The sequence below is a fragment of the Mus caroli genome, unplaced genomic scaffold (genome assembly GCF_978045245.1).
Source record: "Mus caroli unplaced genomic scaffold, Mus_caroli_1 scaffold_5, whole genome shotgun sequence".
NCBI lineage: Eukaryota > Metazoa > Chordata > Mammalia > Rodentia > Muridae > Mus > Mus caroli.
In genome coordinates this window covers 83,948,318-83,975,482 of record NW_028227260.1, presented here as the reverse complement: position 1 = coordinate 83,975,482, position 27,165 = coordinate 83,948,318, and the positions used below count along the sequence as shown (strand labels likewise).

The following is a 27,165-nucleotide window of genomic DNA, read 5'->3' as shown; positions in this document are numbered from 1 at the left end:
CAGAATTCCAAATGCCACACAAATGCAAAAAATATCTGCAGCTAGCAGAATCAAACCCCTGCTAGAGCATGAGGAAAATCACAGTGAGTTGCTATGGACAATCTGAAGCAGCCACACATCCCATACCTGGGATTAAAAAGACATCATATCTCAATAATATTCTGTGTTTTTTAAAGAACCTCAAACTCTCAAATTATCACTACATTGATATGGGAGGGTCCATCCTATTGTGAGTGGAATCATCCCTGGGTTCTGTGTTCTATAAGAAAGCAGAATGAGGCGCACATGGAATGTGAAGGGTGGGCGAGTGGACTGCCGAAGCTACACAGGAGGGCTTGGCCAGAGCAGGTAAGGGAGCCATCCTGGGTCCTGGATCACTCAATGAGTAGTCTGCGCAGGTGAGAGTGTGGACTACAGAAGCGACACAGCTTCTGGGACAGACTCCATTTCAGGCTCCAGACATCTGGGAACCTTCCCTGACAGGGGAGAGGGGTCCACCTGGGAGGGCTTGGCCAAGCAGGTAAGGGAGCCATCCTTGGTCCTGGATCCCTCAGTGAGTAGTCTGCGCAGGTGAGAGTGTGGACTACAGAAGTGACACAGCTTCAGGACAGACCCTGTTTCGGGCTCCAGACATCCAGGTACCTTCCCCACCAGGGGAGAGGGGTCGGCCTGGGAGGGCTCGGCCAGAGCAGGTAAGGGAGCCATATTGGGTCCCAGAACCCTCAGAGACTAGTCTGCACAGGTGAGAGTGCGGACTACAGAAGTGACACAGCTTCTGGGACAGACCTTGTTTCAGGCTACAGACATCTGGGCACCTTCCCTGCCAGAGGAGAGGTGTTGCCTGGAAGGACTCTTTCAGAGCAGGTGATGGAGACATCTTGAGTCCCTGATCCCTCAGAGACCAGTCTGCTGAGGTCAGCTCACTAACTGCTAAAGGTGAGTGAGCTGACTGCAGAAGCGACACAGCTTCTGGGACAGACCCCGTTTAGGGCTCCAGACATGTAGGCAGCTTCCCCGCCAGGGGAGAGGTTTAAAATCATATTTCATGATGCTGGTAGAGGACATCAAGAAGGGCTTTAATGACTCACTTAAAGAGATACAGGAAAACACTGCTAAAGAGGTAGAAGTCCTTAAAGAAATAAAGGAAAACACATCCAAACAGGTGATGGAACTGAACAAAACCATCCAAGACCTAAAAAGGGAAGTGGAAACAATAAAAAAAATCACAAAGGGAGACAACCCTGAAGATAGAAACCCTAGGGAAAAAATCAGGAACCATATATATGAGCATCAGCAAAAGAATACAAGAGATAGAAGAGAGAATCTCAGGTGCAGAAGATTCCATAGAGAACATGGGCACAACAATCAAAGAAAATGCAAAATGCAAAAAGATCCTAACTCAAAACATCCAGGAAATCCAGGACACAATGAGAAGACCAAACCTACAGAATATAGGAGTAGATGAGAATGAAGATTTTCAAATTAAAGGGCCAACAAACATCTTCAACAAAATTATAAAAGAAAACTTCCCAAATCTAAAGAAAGAGATGTCCATGAACATACAAGAAGCCTACAGAACTCCAAATAGACTGGACCAGAAAAGAAATTCCTCACAACACATAATAATCAGAACAACAAATGCACTAAATAAAGAGAGAATATTAAAAGCAGTAAGGGAGAAAGGTCAAGTAATATATAAAGGCAAGCCTATTAGAATTATACCAGATTGCTCACCAGAGACTATGAAAGCCAGAAGATCCTGGACAGATGTTATGCAGACCCTAAGAGAACACAAATGCCAGACCAGGCTACTATACCCAACAAAACTCTCAATTACCATAGATGGAGAAACCAAAGTATTCCATGATAAAACCAAATTCACACAATATCCTTCCACGAATTCAGCCCTTCAAAGAATAATACAGGGAAAACACCAACACAAGGACGGAAACTACACCCTAGAAAAAGCAAGAAAGTAATCCTTCAACAATCCTAATAAAAGACAGCCACTTAGAACAGAATCCCAACTTTAACAACAAAAATAACAGGAAGCAACAATTATTTTTCTTCAGTTTCTCTTAACATTAATGGACTCAATTTCCCAATAAAAATACATAGACTAATAGACTGGCTACACAAACAGGTACCAACATTTTGTTGCTTACAGGAAACCAACCTTAGGGAAAAGGACAGACACTACCTCAGAGTGAAAGGCTGGAAAACAATTTTCCAAGCAAAGGGTCTGAAGAAACAAGCTGGAGTAGCCATTCTAATATCAAATAAAATCAACTTCCAACCCAAAGTTATCAAAAAAGACATGTAGGGGCACTGCATACTCATCAAAGGTAAAATCTTCTGGGAGGAACTCTCAATTCTGAATATCTATGCTCCAAATGCAAGGGGAGCCACATTCATTAAAGAAACTTTAGTAAAGCTCAAAGCACACATTTCACCTCACACAATAATAGTGGGAAACTTCAACACACCACTTTCACCAATGGACAGATTGTGGAAACAGATACTAAATATGGACACAGTGAAACTAACAGAAGTTATGAAACAAAAGGATTTAACAGATATCTACAGAACATTTTATCCTAAAACAAAAGGATATACCTTCTTCTCATGGTACCTTTTCCAAAATTGACCATATAATTGGTCACAAAACAGGCCTCAACAGATACAAAAATATTGAAATTGTCCTATGCATCCTATCAGATCACCATGAACTAAGGCTGATCCTTAATAACAACATAAATAATAGAAAGTGAACATTCATGTGGCAGCCTGACAGCACACCTAGAAGCTCTAGAACTAAAGGAAGCAAATTCACCCAAGAGGAGTAGATGGCAGAAAATGATCAAACTTAGGGCTGAAATCAACCAAGTGGAAACAAAAAGCACTATTCAAAGAATCTACCAAACCAGGAACTGTTTCTTTGAGAAAATCAACACGTTAGATAAACCCTTAGCCAGACTAACTAGAGGGCACAGGGACAGTATCCTAATTAACAGAATCAAAAATGAAAAAGGAGACATAACAACAGAACATGAGGAAATCCAAAACATTATCAGATCCTACTACAAAAGGCTATACTCAACCAAACAAAAAAAGCCTGGATGAAATGGAAAAATTCCTAGACAGATACCAGGTACCAAAGTTAAATCAGGATCAGATTAATGATCTAACAGTCCCATTTACCCTAAAGTAATAGAAGCAGTCATCAATAGTCTCTGAACCAAAAAAAAAAAAAAAAAAGCCCAGGACCAGATGGGTTTAGTGCAGAGTTCTATCCGAACTTCAAAGAAGACCTAATTCCAACTCTTCTCAAACTATTCCACAAAATAGAAACAGAAGGTACTCTACCCAATTCATTCTATGAAGCCATAGTTATTCTGATAAGTAATCCACACATAGATCCAACAAAGAAAGAGAACTTCAGAACAATTTCCCTTATGAATATCAATGCAAAAATAATAAAATCCTTGCAAAATGAATCCAAGAACACATCAAAATGATCATCCATCATGACCAAGTAGGCCTCATCCCAGGGATGCAGGGATGGTTTAATATATGGAAATCCATCAACGTAATCCACTATATAAACAAACTCAAAGACAAAAACCACATGATCATCTCCTTAAATGCTGAGAAATCATTTGACAAAATCCAACACCCCTTCATGATAAAAGTCTTGGAAAGATCAGGAATTCAAGGCCCATACCGAAACATAATAAAAGCAATCTACAGCAAACCAGTAGCCAACATCAAAGTAAATGGAGAAAAGCTGGAAGCAATCCCACTAAAATCAGGGACTAGACAAGGCTGCCCACTTATTTCCTACCTATTCAATATAGTACTTGAATTTCTAGCCAGAGCAATTGGACAACAAAAGGACATCAAGTGGATACAAATTGGAAAGGAAGATGTCAAAATATCACTATTTGCAGATGATATGATAGTATATATAAAGACCCTAAAAACTCAACTCCTAAACCTGATAAACAGCTTCAGTGCAGTAGCTGGATGTAAAATTAACTCAAACAAATCAATAGCCTTTCTCTACACAAAGGATAAATGGACTGAGAAAGACATTAGGGAAACAACGTCCTTCACAATAGTCACAAATAATATAAAGTACCTTGGTGTGACTCTAACTAAGGAATTGAAAGATCTGTATGATAAGAACTTCAAGTCTCTGAAGAAAGAAATTGAAGTAGATCTCAGAAGATGGAAAGATCTCCCATGCTCATGGATTGGCAGGATTAATATAGTAAAAATGGCTATCCTGCCAAAAGTAATCTAAAGATTGAATGCAATCCCCATCAAAATTCCAACTCTATTCTTCATTGAGATAGAAAGGGCAATTTGCAAATTCATCTGGAATAATAAAAAACCTTGAGAGCATAATCTAGTCTCAACAATAAAAGAACCTCTGGTGGAATCATCATGCCTGACATTAAGTTGTACTACAGCAATTTTGATAAAAACTGCATGGTACTGGTGCAGTGACAGACAGGTAGATCAATGGAATACAATTGAAGACCCAGGAATGAATCCACACACATATGGTCACTTGATCTTTGACAAGGGTGCTAAAACCATCCAGTGGAGGAAAGACAGCATTTTCAACACCTGGTGCTGGCACAACTGGCATTTATCATGTAGAAGAATGTAAATTGATCTGTTCTTATCTCCTTGTACAAAGCTCAAGTCTAAGTGGATCAAAGACCTTCACATAAAACCAGAGACAATGAAATTAATAGAGGAGAAAGTGGGGAAAAGCCTCGAAGATATGGGTACAGGGGAAAAATTCCTAAACAGAACAGCAATGGCTTGTGCTCTAAGATCAAGAATTGACAAATGGGACCTCATAAAATTGCAAAGCTCATGTAAGGCAAAAGACACTGTAAATAAGACAAAAAGGCCACCAACAGATTGGGAAAGGATTTTTAACAATCCTAAATCTGATAGGGGACTAATATCCAACATATACAAAGAACTCAAGAAGCTGGACTCCAGACAGTCAAATAACCCCATTAAAAAATGGGATACAGAGCTAAACAAAGAATTCTCAACTGAGGAATACCGAATGGCTGAAAAGCATCTGAAAAATCCTTAATCATCAGGGAAATGCAAATCAAAACAACCCTGAGATTCCACCTCACACCAGTCAGAATGGCTAAGATCAAAAATTCAGGTGACAGCAGATGCTGGCGAGGATGTGGAGAAAGAGGAACACGCCTCCATTGTTGGTGGGATTTCAAGCTTGTACAACCACTTTGGAAGTCAGTCTGAAGGTTCTTCAGAAAATTGGACATAATACTACTAGTAGATCCAGCAATACCTCTCCTGGGCATATACCAAGAAGAAATTCCAACTGGTAACCAGAACACATGCTCCAATATGTTTATAGCAGCCTTATTTATTTTTTTTATTTTTTAATTTATTTATTTATTATTTATTTATTTAATTATTTATTTTTTGGTTTTTCGAGACAGGGTTTCTCTGTGTAGCCCTGGCTGTCCTGGCACTCACTTTGTAGACCAGGCTGGCCTCTAACTCAGAAATCCGCCTGCCTCTGCCTCCCGAGTGCTGGGATTAAAGGCGTGCGCCACCACGCCCAGCCTTATTTATAATAGCCAGAAGATGGAAAGAACCCAGATGTCCCTCAACAGAAGAATGGTGTCTTAGTCAGGGTTTCTATTCCTGCACAAACATCATGACCAAGAAGCAAATTGGGGAGGAAAGCGTTTATTCGGCTCACAATTCCATACTTCTGTTTATCACCAAGGAAGTCAGGACTGGAACTCAAGCATTTCAGGAAGCAGGAGCTGATGCAGAGACCATGGAGGGATCTTCTTTAGTGGCTTGCCTCCCGTGACTTGCTCAGCCTGCTCTCTTATAGAACCAAGATTACCAGCCCAGAGATGGTTCCACCCACAAGGGGCCTTTCCCCCTTGATCATTAATTGAGAAAATGCCTTACAGTTGGATCTCATGGAGGCATTTCCTCAACTGAAGCTCCTTTTTCTGTGATCACTCCAGCTGTGTCAAGTTGACACAAAACTAGCCAGTACAAATGAAAATGTGGTACATTTACACAATTGTGTACTACTCAGCTATTAAACACAATGAATTTATGAAATTCTTGGACAAATGGATATATCTGGAGGATATCATCCTTAGTGAGGTGACCCAATCACAAAAGAAGTCATTAGATATGCACTCACTGATAAGTGGATATTATCCCAGAAACATAGAACACCCAAGATACAATTTACAAAACACAAGAAAATCAAGAAGAGGGAAGACCAATGGGTGGATACTTCATTCCTCCTTAGAATAGGGAACAAAATATCCATGAAAAGAGTTACAGAGATAAAGTTTCGAGCTAAGAAGAAAGGATAGACTATCCAGAGACTACCCCACCCGGGGATCCATCCCATAATCAGCCACTAAACTCAGACACTATTGCATATGCCAGCAAGATTTTGATGAAGGTACCCTGATATAGCTCTCTCATATGAGGCCATGGCAGTGCCTGGCAAATACAGAAGTGGATGCTCACAGTCATCTATAAGATGGAACCCAGGGAACCCAATGGAGAAGCTAGAGAAAGCACCCAAAGGGTGAAGGGGTCTGCAACCCTATAGGTGGAAAAACATATGAACCAACCAGTATTCCCAGAGCTTGTATCTCTAGCTGCATATGTAGCAGAAGATGGCCTAGTTGGCCATCACTGGGAAGAGAGACCCATTGGTCATGCAAACTTTATATGCCCCAGTACAGGGGAATGCCAGGGCGAATAAGCAGGAGTGGGTGTGTAGGGAAGCAGGGTGGGGGGAGGGTATAGGGAACTTTCAGGATAGCATTTGAAATTTGAAATATAGATAAAGAAAATATCTAATAAAAATAAATGCAGAAAAAAAAGCAGAATGAGCAAGCCAGTAAGCAGCTCCCCTCCATAGCCTCTACATTTGCTCCTACATCCAGGTTTCTGCTCTACTTTTTAAAATATGGACTATGGCTGTGGAACTGTAATAAACTTTTTTGTCCTCCTCCCTGCCCCCAACTTGATTTTTGATCATGTTTTTTCATCATAGCAATAAACTCAAACATAGACATCTGCTGAGTAATCAAATTAAATAAAGATGAATGATGAAATGTGACCAGAAATTATATATGTCACTTCTCAATGGAAACTTAAGGAGTCAACATGAAATAAGGTATGTTAAGTCCCACTGCTCTAGAGAATGAGAAGTACATGTGGACAAGAGACATCAGTTTCGATATCTGTGTGCAAACAATACATTTTTACCATACATTATGAATATAGTATAAGCAAGAACTCAGCTTTTATGATTCTGGCATAGAAATCCTAGTCACTGTACTTGCTTCTTCCTAGTCATGGCCCCCAGCAAGGACTAAACACATATATTAAGACATTGAGATTTCAAGATGCTTATTTCTCACTTCAGCAGTCTGTAGCCTGATTAGATGTACAAAAGACTCATCCATTAAACTGTGATGAGAATAATAGATAGACTACAGCCCTGATGTTTATAAAATAGACCTGGATTTCTCCTTACCTAGAAACTTCTGCTCCAAAATCACTTTTGTTATTTGTTTAATTTTTTGTTGCTGTTTTTCAAATATGTATAAAGAACCAGTGCTTACTTATTTATTGATGTGGAGTCCTATGAATCTCAAGATAGTCTCAAACTTAGTATGTTAAACAAGGATGACTTTGATCCTCTTGTTTCTATATGACAAGTGCCAACCAAGATAATAGGCATAGATCACCATACCTCACCATGCTCAGCACTACGTGATACTGTAAAACTGACTGAGCAAGCAAAGCAATGAAGAAATGACAGATGCACACACAGAAAAGCTGGGGTAAGTTAGACCATGAGTACTTTGATGGAGTCATACCAACTGCCACAAAAACCCAGTATCTCTGTGTGTTTAGTACATATAGCACAGCGTATCTAGAATGTTAGCTGGTCTCAGTAGGAGATTGTCTGTAGGCCAACAGTCTATAAATACCCCAAAGAAGAAGCTACAGTTGCTAGTTTTGGCACACTCTGGTCAATCGTTCACAAAAATTCATATTTGCACATACTGTCAATGTTCACACTACAATCAAAGGCTTTGCCTATTCTAAGAATGATCTTTATGAGCAAGACTTTGCCATTCTAATGTTTTTTTTTTAATTTTTTATTAGGTATTTTCCTCATTTACATTTCCAATGCTATCCCAAAAGTGCCCCATACCCACCCCCCCCACTCCCCTGCCCACCCACTCCCCCCTTTTGGCCCTGGCATTCCCCTGTACTGGGGCATATAAAGTTTGCATGTCCAATGGGCCTCTCTTTCCAGTGATGGCCTACTAGGCCATTTTTGATATATATGCAGCTAGGGACAAGAGCTCCGGGGTACTGGTTAGTTCATATTGTTTTTTTTTTTTTTCTTTTTTTTCTTTTATTTCAATTAGGTACTTTCTTCATTTACATTTCCTTTTTTTTTTTTTGATTTTTTTCCCAATTTATTTTTTTTAATTAGGTATTTTCTTCATTTACATTTCAAATGCTATCCCCAAAGTCCCCCAGACCCCCCTCCCACTCCCCTACCCACCCACTCCCACTTCTTGGTCCTGGCATTCCCCTGGTTCTTTTTTTTTTTTTTAATATTTTTATTACATATTTTCCTCAATTACGTTTCCAATGCTATCCCAAAAGTCCCCCATAGCGCCCCCCCACTTCCCTATCCACCCATTCCCATTCTTTTGGCCCTGGCATTCCCCTATATTGGGGCATATAAAGTTTGCAAGTCCAATGGGCCTCTCTTTCCATTGATGCCTGACTAGGCCATCTTTCGATACATATGCAGCTAGAGACAAGAGCTCCGGGGTTCTAGTTAGTACATCATGTTGTTCCAACAATAGGGTTGCAGATCCCTTTAGCTCCTTGGGTACTTACTCTAGCTTCTCCATTGGGAGCCCTGTGATACATCCAATAGTTCATATTGTTGTTCCACCATTAGGGTTGCAGTTCCCTTTAGCTCCTTGGGTACTTTCTCTAGCTCCTACATTGGGGGCCCTGTGATCCATCCAATAGCTGACTGTGAGCACCCACTTCTGTGTTTGCTAGGCCCCTGCATAGTCTCACAAGAGACAGCTATATCTGGGTGCTTTCAGCAAAATCTTGCTAGTGTATGCAATGGTGTCAGCGTTTGGAGGCTGATTATGGGATGGATCCCTGGATATGGCAATCACTAGATGGTCCATCCTTTTGTCACAGCTCCAAATTTTGTCTCTGTAACTCCTTCCATGGGTGTTTTGTTGCCAATTCTAAGAAGGGGCAAAGTGTCCACACTTTGGTCTTCATTCTTCTTGAGTTTCATGCGTTTAGCAAATTGTATCTTATATCTTGGGTATCCTAAGTTTCTGGGCTAATATCCACTTATCAGTGAGTACATATTGTGTGAGTTCCTTTGTGATTGGGTTACCTCACTCAGGATGATGCCCTCCAGGTCCATCCATTTGCCTAGGAATTTCATAAATTCATTCCTTTTAATAGCTGAGTAGTACTCCATTGTGTAAATGTACCACATTTTCTGTATCCATTCCTCTGTTGAGGGGCATCTGGGTTCTTTCCATCTTCTGGCTATTATAAATAAGGCTGCTATGAACATAGTGGAGCATGTGTCCTTCTTACCGGTTGGGACATCTTCTGGATATATGCCCAGGAGAGGTATTTCGGGATCCTCCAGTAGTACTATGTCCAATTTTCTGAGGAACCGCCAGACTGATTTCCAGAGTGGTTGTACAAGCTTGCAATCCCACCAACAATGAAGGAGTGTTCCTCTTTCTCCACATCCTTGCCAGCATCTGATGTCACCTGAATTTTTGATCTTAGCCATTCTGACTGGTGTGAGGGGGAATCTCAGGGTTGTTTTGATTTGCATTTCCCTGATGATTAAGGATATTGAACATTTTTTTCAGGTGCTTCTCTGCCATTCAGTATTCCTCAGGTGAGAATTCTTTGTTCAGCTCTGAGCCCTTTTTTTAATGGGGTTATTTGATTTTCTGGAGTCCACCTTCTTGAGTTCTTTATATATATTGGATATTAGTCCCCTATCCAATTTGGGATAGGTAAAGATCCTTTCCCAATCTGTTGGCGGTCTTTTTGTGTTATTGATGGTGTCTTTTGCCTTGCAGAAGCTTTGCAACTTTATGAGGTCCCATTTATCGATTCTCGATCTTACAGTACAAGCCATTGCTGTTCTATTCAGGAATTTTTCCCCTGTACCCATATCTTCGAGGCTTTTCCCTACTTTCTCCTCTATAAGTTTCAGTGTCTCTGGTTTTATGTGGAGTTCCTTAACTCAAACAAGTCAATGGCCTTTCTGAACACAAAGGATAAACAGGCTGAGAAAGAAATTAGGGAAACAACACCCTTCTCAATAGTCACAAATAATATAAAATACCTTGGCGTGACTCTAACTAAGGAAGTGAAAGATCTGTATGATAAGAACTTCAAGTCTCTGAAGAAAGAAATTAAAGAAGATCTCAGAAGATGGAAAGATCTCCCATGCTCATGGATTGGCAGGATCAATGTAGTAAAAATGGCTATCTTGCTAAAAGCAATCTACAGATTCAATGCAATCCCCATGAAAATTTCAACTCAATTCTTCAACGAATTAGAAAGGGCAATAGGCAGATTCATCTGGAATAACAAAAAACCTAGGATAGCAAAAACTCTTCTCAAGGATAAAAGAACTTCTCGTGGAATCACCATGCCTGACCTAAAGCTCTACTACAGAGCAATTGTGATAAAAAACTGCATGGTACTGGTATAGTGACAGACAAGCAGACCAATGGAATAGAATTGAAAACCCAGAGATGAACCCACAGAGTGAACCTATGGTCACTTGATCTTTGACAAGGGAGCTAAAACCATCCAGTGAAAAAAGACTGCATTTTCAACAAATGGTGCTGGCACAAGTGGTGGATATCATGTAGAAGAATGCAAATTGATCCATTCCTATCTCCTTGTACTGAGGTCATTCTAATGGGTTTGATGATTTGGGTGCTTGACATGGTCATGACTGTGTCATCAATACACATCATACACATCTACTCAGGACTTCATCCACTCTTTGCACATTTACTCAGGGCTTCCTTGCTATTCCTCAACATGTGCTTCATGTAGTGCTGGTTATGAAATGCTGTGGGCTTTATGCATTATAGGCAAACACTACCAAGTGAGCTGCATCACATGCCCTTGTTTGTATTTTGAGGCATGAAATTTTAGTAAGTAGATTCCTACTGAGGATTCCAACTCAGTCAATTTTCAAATATTCACATGTGGAATAGGCATGGTCAGAGTACATAAAAGCCAGCAAGTTAGTGATATAATTGTTTGTTTGTTTGTTTGTTTGTTTTTCTGATAGTGTGGCTAAACATCAGCAGAAATCAAGGAGTAAAACAGACTGCTGGAAGTTATGTCAGATGCTTAATCTGTCTTTCAGGGCCCCTGAAAAATAGTAAAATTTCATTTACAGTATACACAAAAACACCTCCCCAACAAATTGCCTCCTTGGGTTAAATCAAGCTGTTCACATCCACGGTGATAAATCTAAGTAACTCTGTCAGCATAATACAGAAAGTCTGTAATGGTCTTTATTATAGCACTTTAGATGCCTGCTTAAAAGTATTCCATTTATCTTTCAAATAATCACCTATTTAAGGAGCATATGCTATAAAAATGATTTCTTTGGAATCTCATCATCATGATGAGACTTCAGATATTTTCTTAAAAATCAAAGTAAATTTCCCATCTCTACAAGCTTTTAGATGCCACCTGTCATTAAGATGGCTGGCATATTATGTGCCCTTCTGCTGGGAAATTGTCCAGGTACTAGGATACTGGGCCTAATAAAGCTAACACAGAGCTTATGCCCAGGTGGGCCAGTTAGCTCCATGCTGAGAAAATCTTTCATAGCCATGAACTGTACTCACAATTGTAGTTTCAAGACAAATTCTGTCAAATTAGCCACAAAGGAGTCTGGATAAGCATGTCTACAACTCCCTAAAATCCATTATTGCTAATGGAAAAATAGGTCCTAACACCAACTTTTACTGGTTATAGCATCACTCCAGGGTATTGCCTACTATCATGTTATATCTCAGATACACTCTCCCCTAACATATTACTCTAAAACAATAAATACCCACAAAGGAACATCAATTCTCCATATTTTGGATACTTTTATTAAAATTACTATGCTAGTTGAGTCCCTTTCCCTGAACATTGGACCTTTCCTATAGGATGACTTCTCTTGGATGACTCAGGACACAAAGGCTCAACTTAATCCCAGGTCATATCCTTGACTAGCCACACTTGCCTTTAAATTCTATTTTCTACCGCAATGACACATCTACTTACTGTGTATTGCTCTTGTTACTGCCTGTTCCACATGCCCCAGGACCATTACAAATGTCTCCCAACTGCTCTTTTGCTCTTCAGTCTCATGCTTCTTCACCCTGATTCTTTTGTATGTCAGATTCGTGAGTCTAAGACAAAAGTTTCCCACATTCTCCTCTTTTAAAAATACCTAAGTGCCCTAGGACCAAAATTCTGGATTTTCAGACATTTTCCCAGACCCAAGATTCTTTTGTGCTCACGTGCCACCCATCACTAACAGCTTGCAGCTCTGGGTCCACATGTTCCATTTCATAGAGGATCACTAACTGGAAGCTCTCTATCTCAAGTTTTTCCTAGAAATTTTCTACACATCCACTCAAAAGGTATTTTTCTTTCTCTATTCCTGAGCATTTTTTACCTTTTTCATTTTCTTGTGGGCCCATTATACTGATAAAAAAAATGGTGGCCTTATGTTTCAGATAACATTTTCTATATAGCAGCTCCCTCCCTCCCTCCCTCCCTCCCTCCCTCCCTCCCTCCCTCCCTCCCCCTTCCTTCCTTCCTTCCTTCCTTCCTTCCTTCCTTCCTTCCTTCCTTCCTTCCAACCACTACGGTTCTATTAGCCCAAATCTCTAGCCTCCATTGTCTTTATTACAGTGGTTATTGCCTACTTGTGATGACAGCTAGGCTACAGTCATCTAGATCATGCAAAATAGCTCACTCACATTATTGGAAATTGATGTTAACTATTGTCTAGGAAGCCCTCCCACATTACCTCCTCATGGCCATTTCACATGGTTTGATCCTCTCATAACATGGTGATAAGTCTCTCAGGAGAGAAATCCCAGAAAAAAAAACTTGTAAAGTGAATAAAGTGAATAAAGAAAGGTCTACTCATTCTCTTGGACATTCTAATATGCTGTTTCTCTGACTCTCAGTGGTGAGCAAAATAACTTCCAAAGCCAGAAAGAATGATCAGGATGTTTAAACATGGAGTAGAACTGCAGGCATGATGCCACATGCCTGTATGCTCAGGACCCAAATGGCTGAGCCAGGAGAATCAAGTTTAAGGACAGAATACACTATGAGTAAGTTCAAAGATACTATGCAATACATAGTGAAACTATGTTTTATAAACAGTGACAATACAACACCACCAAAAACAGAACAAGAAAAAAAGGAGAGAAAAGAACAAGGAAAATAAACTAAGGAAAGGACAAATTGTTGGACCATTTCTTTTTGGAGAGGGATTACTACACACTCTTGGTTGATATTAATTCCACTTCTAAAATCTAGAAAGACTCTGGAGATTATGTTCTAATCACGTGTATAACACAAGTCCTCAAATATGGTATTTGGATGCTGATTACATACTTGCAACTTATTAATCCAGTTAAACCAGACCGTTGGTTTTTGCTTGTTTGTTTTCTTTTTAATAGAAGAAGAGAGGTTTATTTTGGCAATCAGCTCTGATCCAAACTGGCATAATTCTGAGGTGACAAGATGAATACGTTTGCAGGGGAGCCATGTGTCTGTTGTGTGTCATGTGTATTTTGAGCACTTATTCCAGGCCAATCTCTCTGGTTAAGTCCTATGGAAGTGAAGCAAGTGAGTTAGTTCTCTAGAGACTGATGAGTCAGAAACAGCACTGCAGTAGAGGGGGGAGACAGATAACAAGATGATCACTAGTTAAAGGTAATTATAGTCCAAGCGTCAGTGGGGAAACCATAATTGATTGTCATGCTAATTGTGAAGGCTATGATACTATAGATTTTTCAGGGAAGGCTGTGTCTACTTCACATAGAGAAGGTTTTGAGAAGAAATGAGGTTGGGTCTGAGTCTTAACTGCAGCCTGAGATAGGATCAGAGGTGGGAAAAAATGTAACCAAAATAGAATTTTAGAAGTGATTATGTAGAGTGTAGCACACAAATTGTATTATTTCAAATACTTATACATATACAAAACTTATAGAACACCCCACCAAAAAAAAGCCTCTTTACCATATGATTAGGACAAGGAGTCAATGGACAACTCTGGGCAAAATATGAGTTTCAAGGAAATATATTTAAAATATGAGAAACCAGTGACCAGGAGCAAAGGCTAATATCATGCTTTCCTTCTGTATTGCCCCAGCTCTTTGAGTTTATGCTAAATAATAGGCCTTCTGGTCTAAGATGGTGAAGATTACATGAAAGTGCTCATGCTTCCTGTTTTCTTATTGTCTAGTTGCAAGTGACATTCTGAGGGGGGTTAGAGCTGCAGGTCAGAATGTAGCCTGGATATATAAGTTGACCATAGGTAGAGGCCCATGAAAGAGAGTTAGCTGCTTCTGACTAATTATGACCAAGAAGTAAATATTTACTCCAGTGTCACCTAGCCCTAGTCTGATTACTATAGCCAGTGTTCTATGAAGGAATGGAATGTCATACAATACAATTTAGTCATGCTCTATTTAGATAAGTTATTAAAGAAGACTAAAATATGTTTTCGCTAGCTACAGTTGAGTACTAGACTTTGTTTCCTGGAAGTAAATTCTTAAGCCATTGATGTGTAATTAGTCAGCATCCATAATTCCTTCTGTGCATTGGTTGAGATAATACATTGCTATGCTTTGTTACATAAAACATCCTACAAAAGCTATAACTATGGACCACAGTAGGTGGGTTAAGAAGGACAAAAAGTTACTTGAAATAAGTAATATTTAATGAAACTTAAGTCAATACTATCTTTAAACAGACTTTTTTTTTTTTTACCATGGTTACTAACAGTAGAGAATAACTTTCTCCTCCTTTTTCTTCTGAAATTCTCATTCTAATAGGTCAACTAATTAGATGAAAGGTAATCCAAAGGCTAGAGTCTCAAGGAAAGTAGGGAGCCAGAGGCCAGACAAATACACAGGATAGAAAACAGATTAGAATCGCAAGTGATTGTCCTACCTATACCACTTTTTGTTGCCAGAGACTGTCTTAGATTAGACACTTTATTTTTCTGTCAGTTCTATTATTCCCTGGCCTGAAGGAATTTCAAGTTGCACACTGCTTTCCTGGGTTACCATGAATTTCCTAGGCTATGCATTAAACTTGAACCAAAAAACTTCACAACAAATCGCTTTTAGCTGAGCAGTATTTATAAAAGTTCTATGTGCTAGCCCTGAGGAAACACGTTCCAGAAGATTCAGCCTCATTTATGCAGGTCTATTCTTATTCACAGCTAATTCTCCAGCCCAAGGTGATCAGAAATACAAATTCTTAATTTAAAATATCACACGAATGACCTTGGAAGAGTCTTTGCTCTCCTCTGAAACTTCATGAACCAGACCTCCATCATCTCTATTGCTTCCAGCATTATCCTTTGTCTTAGCTTGGGTTACTGTTGCTATGATGAAACACCATGATGAAAAGCAAGTTGAGAAGGACAGGGTTTATTTGACTTACACTTCCACATAACTGTAGTCCATCATTGAAGAAAGTCAGGCCAGGAACTCAAACAGAGCAGAACCTGGACACAGGAGCTAATGCAGAGGCCATGGAGATGAGTGCTGCTGTCTTGCTCAGTAAGATTTGCTCAGTCTGCTTTCTTATAGCACCCAGTACCCCAAGCCCACAGTGGACTGGACCCTCCCCCATCAATCACTAGTTAAGAAAATGTCCTACAAGACTGCTTTCCCACAACTGGACCTACAGCCCAGTCTTATGAAGGCATTTTCTTGAGTTTCCCTCTTCTCAAATGACTTCAGCTTCTGTTAAGCTGATGTAAAACTAGCCAGCACACCCTTCAAGTTCCCACAACAGCTCATCAAGCTTTGAACACTCAATGGATTTTCTAGGCCAAAGTTCCAAAGACCTTTCACAATGTCTCCAAACACATATGGTTAGGTCGGTCACAGAAATTCCTCATGACCTGGAACCAACTTATGTCTTTCATTGTAGTTTCTATTGCTTTGATAAAACACCATGGAGGGGAAACAACTTGGGGAGGGAATGATTTATTTCTACTTACAGTTTTGTACTGACTGGTTTTGCATGTCAATTTGACACAGCTAGAGTTATCGCAGAGAAAGGAGCCTACATTGAGGAAATGCCTCCATGAGATTCAGCTGTAAGGCATTTTCTCAATTAGTGCTCAAGGGGGGAGGGCCCATTGTGGGCGGTACCATCCCTGGTAGTCCTGGGTTCTATAAAAAAAAAAAGAAAAAACAAACAAACAAACAAAAAAACAAGCTGAGCAAGGCAAAGGAAGCAAGCCAGAAAGTAACATTCCTCCATGGCCTCTGCATCAGCTTCTGCCTCCAAGTTCCTGCCCTGTGTGAGTTCCTACCCTGACTTCCTTTGGTGATGAGCAACAACGTGGAAGTATAAGCTATACAAACCCTTTCTTCCCCAACTTATTTCCTGGTCATGATGTTTTGTGCAGGAATACAAACCCTGACTAAGACAAGTTCCGTGTTACAGTCTACCACGGAGTCATGTTAGGGCAGGAACACAAGCAGGGCATGAACCTAGAAGCAGAAGCTGATGGAGATCCTCATGGCTTGTTCAGATGGCTTTCTTATACAAACTAGGGCCACCAGTCCAGAGATCTAACTGTCCACACCAAACTGGGCCCTCCTATATCAATCATAAATCAATAAAGTGCACCACAGACTGATCCTGTGGGAACATTTTCTCAACTTATATTTTCTTTTCCAAATGACTCTAGCTTGTGTCAACTTGACATAAAACTCTGATCTGGTATTGGGTGAGGGAAAAGGACTGAAGCCCTGAGGCCAGCAGAAAGAATGGAAGCAGGCAACCTCTGGAGGTAGGAGGGGACCCTCCAGAATGCACCAGAGACCTGGGAGGTGAGAGACTCTCAGGACTCAAAGGGAGGGACCTTAGATGAAATGCCTGACAATGGGGAGAGGAGACATACAGAGCCCACCTCCAGCAGGAAGACAAGTGAGAGAGGGGGATACCATCCCACAGTCACACCTCACACCCATAATTGTTCCAGTCTGAAAGAATTACTGGGATGGAAATGGAAAGGAGCCTGAGGAAAAGAAGGTCCATTGACAGACCCAAAGTGGGATCCAGCTCAAGGGGAGGTCCCACGGCCTGACACTATTACTGAACCTATGGAGCACTCACAAAATGGGACCTAGTATGACTGCTCTCTGAAAGATACAACAAGCAGCTAAAAGAGTCAGATGCAGATAGTTGCACCCAACCAATGGACAGAAGCAGCTGACCCCTGTTGTTGAATCAGGGAAGGCTGAAAGAAGCTGAGGAGAAGGGTGACACCATAGGAGGACCAGCAGTCTCATCTAGACCACCAAACAGACAGCATACATATACTAGCTGATATGAGCCCCACAACACACACACAGTAAAGGACTGGTGGGTCTGTGTTCATTCAGAGATGATGTACCTAACCCTCAAGAGACTGGGGGTCCCAGGGAGTTTGGAGGTCAGGTAGGGTGGGGGGTAGGGACATCCACGTGGAGACAGGGGGTAGGAAGGAGGTATGTGATGTGGAACAGTTGGAGGGTGGACAGGGGTTGGGGGGGAATAAAATATGGAGTGCAAAAAAAAAAAAAAACTAACCAGCCTAATCTACCCTAGGAATGGCTGTATTATCTAAAAAGCAAAGTCTTTAAAAGGAAAATAGAGTGCCTCTTAATTATCTGCAATGATTAAAAGGAACTGAGAAAATTAATACCCAGGTTTATTCTGATCCTGAGCTCTCATCTTTTGCCAGGGCCTCCCAATGACTGGCCATACAAAGCTAGAGCACACAAAGCTAATGAATAAAATGCAAACAGAAACCATCCTCTCTTTGATCTCTCAGAGAGTGGTCCTATGGAGTCAGAGGGAGAAGAACCTGCACACTGAACAAGACTGAAAGCTTGTGACTTTACAGAGAATGTATATTTAAATGAATAAACAAATACCAGTCATAAACTTCTATAGAACCCATACATACCATGGACATATTTTAAATTCAGTGGACAATCATTCATTTTGTGTTTTGTTTATGAAATGATATTCCCAATGTCAGAACAGTAAGGAATTGAAAACTGGAGATATTTCTATTTCAGAATATAATGGTGTCACTGTCAGACATTTCTTATTAATGTCCACTCAAGCAGAAGCTGCCATGTAACTAAGGTCTTTGTGCTACACATCTATCCTGTATTATGACACACCTAAATATATTAGAGTTACCTTACATCTCTTCAACAGTTGGAAGCAACATTATCTAGAAGTCATCCCTGGATACTCAGTATACTTTTGGTATCCACAGATCCTAACTCGCTTTATAGATGTGTGATTCAAGAACCTATAAGCATTGATGAAGGGATCATTCATACTGACTCCAAAAACTCAAATGCCCAACTCCTTTCTTCTGGAATGAATTTCATCTAGATCATGAGTCACAACCTTTCTTGTCACTATGTGAATCTGTCACTTTCCCACATCTCAAATCTCTGATTACCTCCTCCTTTCTGTGTCTGGAGGCTCTCACATCTTCTTTGGTTCTCAACTCTGTTTGATTATCTATAGTGTATTACTGGTCATTCTTAATTCTTTGCCATCCCCAATGTGTACCAGCATCCTCTCTACAGCGACTACAATATTCTGCTCTTGTGCTATTTGTCGATGGCCTGCTCTCTAACCACTGGCTTCTTCTGTTGATTTTTCCAGCCTTCCTTCCCCAAGTAACCCTTGCCTCTTTTCCCTCAGATATGCTATAAATCTACAGTTTGCACCACTAGTGATTTCTGTGCCTTTAAGTCTCAAATAGTTTTCTGGAATCATATTTCTACTGAGTACCTCTCAGATGTGTTTAGCTTATTAAGAAAACTTTTGTGGGCTTTATGATCCTGATGGAATAGGTGTGAAGACCGAGAGTGTTAAAATATAATTAAAGGGTAGGAAATAACAATCATGGCTCTTATAGAAATATAAAATATGGACATGGAAAAGATTAATTAATGTGGAAATGAGTATGATATTACAAATGAGATCCAGGTGTAGTAGTACATGCCTGTAATCCCAGGTATTCAAGAGACTGAAGAAAGTGTCTCATGAGGTCAGAAACAGTTTGAACAACATAATGAGACTGTCTCACAAACAGAAATGTTGACACAAAAATTGTTCAAAGGAGAACTCAAAGAATTTGTTTAGGCAATAAGGAATGTTGAAATGAATGTTCAAATAGATGCAAAATGATTCAAGAATTAATTGCATTCTACCAGACAAATCATTTGCATTTCTGTGGACAACATTCATTTGCATTATTATTAGTTTTTTTTTTGTTTTTGTTTTTTACAATTTACAGTTATAAAATATCTCAAAGTCAATGAGAAGTGGAAATAACCCAGAAAGTTATTCTAAAATGACACACAGTAAACTTTTTCAGTTGATTTTTAAATCTCTCATAATATTTCACAGAAAGTAGAAGGTATTTTCTTATGCTAAGGGAAACTGACATCCAATTATAATTAGTACAAGCTATCTCTGTGAATTTGGAATAGGTATTTTTGCATGTGATGACCAACATGTGTGTCTTCCTTATCTCTAATTCTTGATAAGAGATGGCTGACTTCTTCCTTTTAGAGAGTTGCTACTCAGAAATGTGCTATTACTTGAGATATATATTACTTAGATTATATATTTATATATGAATATATTAGTATATATTATATTTAGTACAATATATATTTCTAAGTAATATATATACTTAGTATAATATATATTACTTATAATAACTTAGAAAATAGACTCCAGACTAAAAATTAAATAAATATAAGGGATTCAGGACCTAAATTAATTAAAAGATAGCCTATATTTACACATCAAAATGTTAATTTAATGATATCAACAATCTTGAATCATCACGAGCAGATTCAATACAATCTGCAGCAAATTCTCAGCTGTTCCTTCTGAATAAACTATTATAAAGGTCACAAGGAAATTCAAAAGACCAAGGAATAATAAAACAGAAAGATACAGTTGGAAGATTCACACTTTTCTCTTTTAAAAATTTGCAATAAAACTGTAGTAAACAGTGTTCTAGTGTTTAGACATATATTTAACCATAGGTTTAGAGAACAGTATTGAGAATTCAGAAATATGATTGGTTGCTCCCTCCTCAGGATAATAGCAAGACCACACAGAAGAGAAAGAACAGTCTTCCCAACAAATGGTGCTTTGAACAACTGAGTATTCACATATAAAAGAATGGAACTATGGGCTAGGGAGAAGGCCCAGTGATTCAGGGCATGTATGGTTCCCTGAACTCACATCAGGTGACTCAGAACTTTCTGTAATTCTTTCATACATAGATAGATAGATAGATAGATAGATAGATTGATAGATAGATAGTTATTTTTTTTACAGTCCAGTTGTTGCTCCCTCTCCAGATCCACCCTACCCCAGTTCCTCATCCCATTCTTCCTCACCATGTCTCCAAGAGGATGCCCACTCCCCCCATCCCACCAGGCCTCCCCACTCCCTGGGGCCTTAAATCTCTCTAGGGTTAGTCAAGTCTTCTCCCACTGAGGCCAGACCAGGCAGTCCTCTGCTGTATGTGTGTTGGGGGCCTCATATCTGCTAATGTATGCTGACTGGTTGGTAGTTCAGTGTCTGAGAGATCTCAGGGGTCCAGGTTAGTTGAGACTGTTATTCTTCCTATGGGGCCTCCCTCCTCCTCACCTTCTTCCAGCCTTTCCCTAATTCACCCACAGGGGTCCCCGACTTTAGTCCAATGGTTGGATGTAAGTATCTGCACCTGTTTCAGTCAGCTGCTTGTTGGACCTCTCAGAGGGCAGTCATGCTAGGCTCCTGCTGTAAGCACACCATAGCATCAGTAATTGTGTCAGGCCTTGGAGCCTCCCCTTGAGATGGATCCCATGTTGGGCCAGTCACTGTCTCCCTCAGTCTCTTCTCCATTTTTGTCCCTGAAATTCTTTTAGATAGAAACAATTCTGGGTCAGAATTTTTGACTGTGGAATGGCAACCCCATCCCTCCACTTGATGCACTGTTTTTCTACTAAATATATTAGAAGAGAAAGTGGGAAAGAGCCTCAATTGCACTGGCACAGGGAGGGGGTGGGGATTTCCTAAACAGAACTCCACTGGCTCTAGTTCTAAGTTAAGAATTGATAAATGGTACCTTATGAAACTGAAAAGCTTCTGTAAGGCAGTCAATAGGACAAATCGGCAACCTATAGATTGGGGGGAAATCTTTACTAACCTCACATCCGATAGAGGGCAAAAATTCAAAATATATAAAGAACTCAAGAAGCTATTTAAAAAAAACAAACAAACAATAAAAACAACCCAATCAAAATACGGGGTATAGATCTAAACAGAGTATTCACAACACAGGAAACTTGAATGGCTGAGAAGCACTTAAAGAAATGTTCAAGTCCTTAGTCATCAGGGAAATGCAAATCAAACAACCCTCAGATCCCACATTACACCAGTCAGAATGGCTAAGATCAAAACCTCAGGTGACAGTACATGCTGTCCAGGATGTGGAGAAAGAGGAACACTCCTCCATTGCTGGTGGGGTTGCAAACTTTCTGTAATTCTAGCTCCAGGGGATCTGATACCTTCTTTTGGTCTCTTTGGGTACCTCCTCCACAGACACACAGATAAAAAATTTTAAATGAAATTGCTTCTTAATTGGCACAATATAAAAAAACAACTAACTAACCAACCAACCAAAAAAAACCCAAACATTTAAATAAAAATTTGATACTAAGTGTCACTTAAGTAATATACTTAAAAGAAAAATCTAGGTATAAACCTTTACATTTCTGAGTTAAGCAATTTCTTTTATTTCTCTTTTTTCCTTTTATGGGATATTTTCTTTATAATTTCAAATGTGATACCTTTTCCAGGTCTCCCCTCTGGAACCCCCCATCCCCCCCCCTCTATCAGGGCACTCTTCCACCCATCCATCTACACCTGTCTTCCAGTCCTGGCATTCCTCTACACTGAGGCATCGAACACCCAGAGGCTCAAGGGCCATTCCTCCCACTGATGTCCAACAAGACCATTCTCTGCCACATATGCTGCCAGCGTCATGGCATACTCTTTGTGTACTCCATGTGTATTCTTTGGTTGATGGTTCAGTCCCTGGGAGCTCCAGGGTAGTCTGGCCGGTTGACATTGTTGTTCCCTGCATGGGTCTGCAAACCCCCTCAGCTCCTTCAGTCCCTTCTCCCAGCTTCCCCATCAGGGACCCCATGCTCAGTCCAATGGTTGGCTGTGAGCATCCACCTCTGTATTTGTCAGGCTCTGGCAGAGCCTTTCAGGAGACAGCTATATAAGGCTTCCATCAGCAAGCACTTCCTGGCATCTGAAATAGTGTCTGGGTTTGGTGACTGTATACGGGATGGATCCTCAGGTGGGGCAGTCTCTGGATGACCTTTCCCTTAGTCTCTGCTCCACACTTTGTCTCCATATTTCCTCCTGTGAGTATTTTGTTCCCCCTTCTAACAAGGATTGAAGTATCCACACTTTGGTCTTCCTTCTTCTTGAGTTTCATGTGTTTTGCAAATTGTATCTTGGGTATTCTGGGCTAATATCCACTTATCATTGAGTGCATACCATGTATGTTCTTTTGTGATTGGGTTACCTCACTAAGGATGATATTTTCTAGTTTCATCCATTTGCCTAAGAATTTCATGAATTCATTGTTTTTAATAGCTGAGTAGTACTCCATTGTGTAATTGTACCACATTTTCTGTATCCATTCCTCTGTTGAGGGGCATCTAGGATGTTTCCAGTTTCTGGCTGTTATGAATATGACTGTTATGAACATAGTGGAGCATATGTCCTTATTACATATTGGAGTATCTTCTGGTTATATGCTTCAGAACAGGGGAACACCAGGGCCAAGAAGTGGGAGTGGGGGGGAGCAGAGTGGGGGGAATAGGGTATGGGGGGACTTATGGGATAGCATTGGAAATGTAAATGAAGAAAATATTTAAAAAAGAGCATAAACTATGAAAGAAAAACTCCATAAATTTTACATCAAAATCAAGAAATTTTAGATTTCAAAGCACCACTCAGAAAGTGAAAAGACAAAATACACTGAATGGGGGAAAGTATTTGTAAATCATATGACCGAAAAGGGCTTTTATCCATAATTATACAAAACAGTTATACCCCAACAGTAAAAAGACAATTCATTTTTAAAAATAAGCAAAGGATTCAAATGACTATCCCCCCCCCAAAGAATATCTGTAAATAGCAAATAAAGACATGAAGATATGTTGACCATTATTAGTCACTGGGGAAATGCAAACCAATACCACACTGAGAAACTATGTTTCCTCCCTAACATTAGACTAAGTCATAAAATCTAAAAGACAGTAACAGTGTTGAAACCCTCAAATATTGCTACTGCACATGTAAAATGACACAATCATTTTGGAAAAGAATCTAGCAAAGACTTAAACATAGTCTATGATTTAACTATTACACTCCTAAAAGATAACTGGGAATGCACATCTTTTATAGAGTTTATACATAAATGTCCATTAGTCATAACAACTAAAAAGTGAAAACAACCTAGATTTCTTTGAACATCAAAATTGTTGATAAAATGCAGTACAGCCTTATAACAGCAATGAAAATGCATGGAAATTAAAGTCAAGTGAAAGAAACCATATGCAAAAGCTAAAATAAGCACATCTATAGAAACAAAAATTGTTAGTTGTTGCAGGCCTACAGAAGAGGTAAAATGGCCTGTGTCTGTTAATAGAGATACTTAATTTTGGAGTTATAAAAACACTCTATTAATGATCATTATTCTGACCGGAGTAAAATAAACTCTCATGAAAACAAACAACAAATGTGGCAAGGAGGTAGGCAAAAGGGAATGTGTATCTACTGCTTATGGGAATGTAAACTACTCTAGCGGACTGAAAGCTACCATGGAGGTTTCTAACAACAACCACCAAACCAAACAAACAAACAAAAACAAACAAAAAACCTTCCATATGACCCAATTATACCACTCATGGGTATTTACCTGAAGGACTCCAAGTCATCACGCCACAGAGATACTTGTTTATCAATTTTCACTATAGCAGTACTCACAATAGTTATCGATCCAGCTTATGTATGAAATAACAGAGGAATAGACAAAAAAAAAATGTGGCTTCAGGAAAACCAACAAAGTCAACTAACCTGGATCCTTGAGGGTACTCAGAGACTGAACCACCAATCAAAGGATATAAAAGGGCTGGATCTAGGCCTCCCTGCTCATATGTAGCAGATGTGCAGCTTCATCATCATGTGGGTCTCGCAACAACTGGAGGGGGCTATCCCTGTCTGTGGAATCTGTGTAGCTCCAATAGGACTGCCTTGTCTGCCCTTAATAGAAGAGAATTAACCTAGCCCTGAAAAGAACTGAAGTGCCAGGTGGGGAAATACAGCCTCTCAGAGGAGAAGGGGCAGGAAATGGGGGAAGGGACTGTGGGAGGGAGGACCAGAGGGAGAGCAGTGATCCAGTTGTAAAATGAAATTAATGAATAAATGAATGAATAAATAAATAAATAAGTGGAAAAATCAGACTGGTTAAAAATGTGGCTTATGTACAAAATAGAATATTTTTCAGCTGTAAAGAATAATGAAGTATTGTTTAGGAAAATGGATACAACTGGAGATAGTCATTAATGAATTAAGCCAGTCTCAGAAAAATGAATATCATTTATTTTCTATTTGTGGTAGCTAAGTTTTCTATAGATACATGAAAGAATAGAAGCTGTTCAGGACAGAGGAATGAAGGTGACTCAGGAGAGGGAAAGACAAGAAAGGCAAGAGTCAGGACACGTAGTGGGATATGCTGGAGGTACATTAAGATACTTGGAGTACCTATTTCTAAATACTTACAATTTTTAAATCAAATAGATGATGGCTACAGAGTAAAGGTATGTGATAGCCCGGACTGATCTTGAAAAAAATTCCTCCTGCCTCAGCTTCTCAAATACTGGATTATAGGCATGGAACTCTATCCTGAACTGCAGAACACTCTATTACTCTAGAACACTCTGTTGTTGAATTTGTTTTATGTGTCTAAAGATTTTTTTTTATCTTAAGTTTTTTGAAAGTATGCGTCTGTGTGTGGAGTGGTGTGGTGGGGGAGGTGTTTTCAGAAGACAGCTGGTGACTTCAACAGACAGAAGTGTCAAATGACTTTACAGCTGGAGTTACAGATGGCCCCGAGCTACCTGACTGGTTGGAGCCAGCCTCAGATCCTCAGCAAGAGTAGTCTGTGGTTTTAATCGCTTAGACATCTCTTTAGCCCCTGGATTTTACGTATTTTAAAATTATTTTATTGTATATTTTCTTTTATTTATTATTATGTGTATGTGTATACAGGCTTGGGCATATCATCGTACAAATGAAGTCACAGGACAGATGTTGAGAATTATTTCTCTCCTTCCACAAGTTCTGGGGACCAAACTCCCTGCTCCTATTTGTTCAGAAATCCTAGGTGTGCTGATCTCTCCCTAGAAGGGGTCGCTACTATAGATAATGGAGTCACAGGCCAAGGAAACTACATCTTCACAATACGAAATAATGGCACCACAAAGAAAGAAAACTACTTTAACGAAACAATGATGATTAAGTGATATTCAAATAATTTTCTTAAAGTAACCAACCATCTACACAATTCAATAGGAACAAACAAACAAACATACTTGGGTGCTAATTCACAAATTTAAAAGAGATTATAGAGTTAGGATGGTCTGTATAATGCCTTCCAGGTTGCTGTGGAACCAACCCTGTTCTCTTGGTTTGCTCCTCGACCTTTCACCTGGTTCAACCCCCTCAGGCCCTGACCGCCAAGCCTTTGCGGTCGGTCGGTCAGTCTCTCTGGTGCTGTCTTCCACAACTTGTTGGGCGGTTACTGCTTCTGTCTCCGCCTTAGAACCTGACTGGCCAGAGCCAGGAACTGATAGTCTCTCTCCTCCCTCTCCAGAAGTGACTGAGACTCCTGCTGCCACTTTCGCCAACTCCACAGCTCACAAACGGTCAGTTGCTGCCTTCCTGCTCCAGCCGACCTCGTGCTGCCATGGCCGCTTCTGTTCCACAGCTCGAACAGACTTACCTGTCGGAGTCTAACGCTGCCCTCAACTCACAGATCCAGTTGCAGCTGTATGGGAGTTACATCTACCTCTCCATGGCCTCGTTCTGCAATAAAGAAGAGGTGGCCCTGGGGTCCTTCGCGCTCTTCTTCCTGCGTCAGTCTCAGAAGTGGATGGAACGCACCGAGATGCTCTTCTCCCTGCTGACCGAGCGCCAGGGCTCCCTGACCCTTGGGAGAATTGCCAATCAAGACCGCCAGGACTGGTTGGATGGCCTCATGGCGATGGAGTGCGCGTTCCATCTGGAGAAGACACTCAACCAGAGCCTTCTGCAGCTGTACGGCCTGGCTAACAGCAAAGGCGACCTCTACCTGTGCAACTTCCTGAAGTGCCACTTTCTGCCACAGCAGGTAGAAATCCTCAAGGAGATGGGTGGCTACATGACCAACCTGCGCCGGTTGGGGGCTCCGGAAAATCAGGATGCGGAAAAGCTCTTCGATCAGCTCACCATGGCGGACAGCATCAAGAAGAACTGAAGTGGGACTGTCCCCCAGCTTGGGTGGAGTCTTCCTCAGCTCTTCAGGCAAGATGCCCACATTATATTTCTAGAAGCTTCCCCAGTCTTTCTGTTTGGCATCTT

The 27,165-nt window shown here is 40.3% G+C and overlaps 1 protein-coding gene across 1 annotated transcript; it reads left to right on the top strand.

The window, feature by feature from the left end:
* Positions 1–286: 286 nt before the first annotated feature.
* Positions 287–27,152, top strand: LOC110287349 (ferritin heavy chain). Its single transcript, XM_021153996.2, has 2 exons — positions 287–348; positions 26,420–27,152. Exon 2 carries the CDS (start codon positions 26,513–26,515, stop codon positions 27,059–27,061), a length of 549 nt encoding a protein of 182 aa, XP_021009655.1. The 5' UTR covers positions 287–348; positions 26,420–26,512; the 3' UTR covers positions 27,062–27,152.
* Positions 27,153–27,165: the final 13 nt, after the last annotated feature.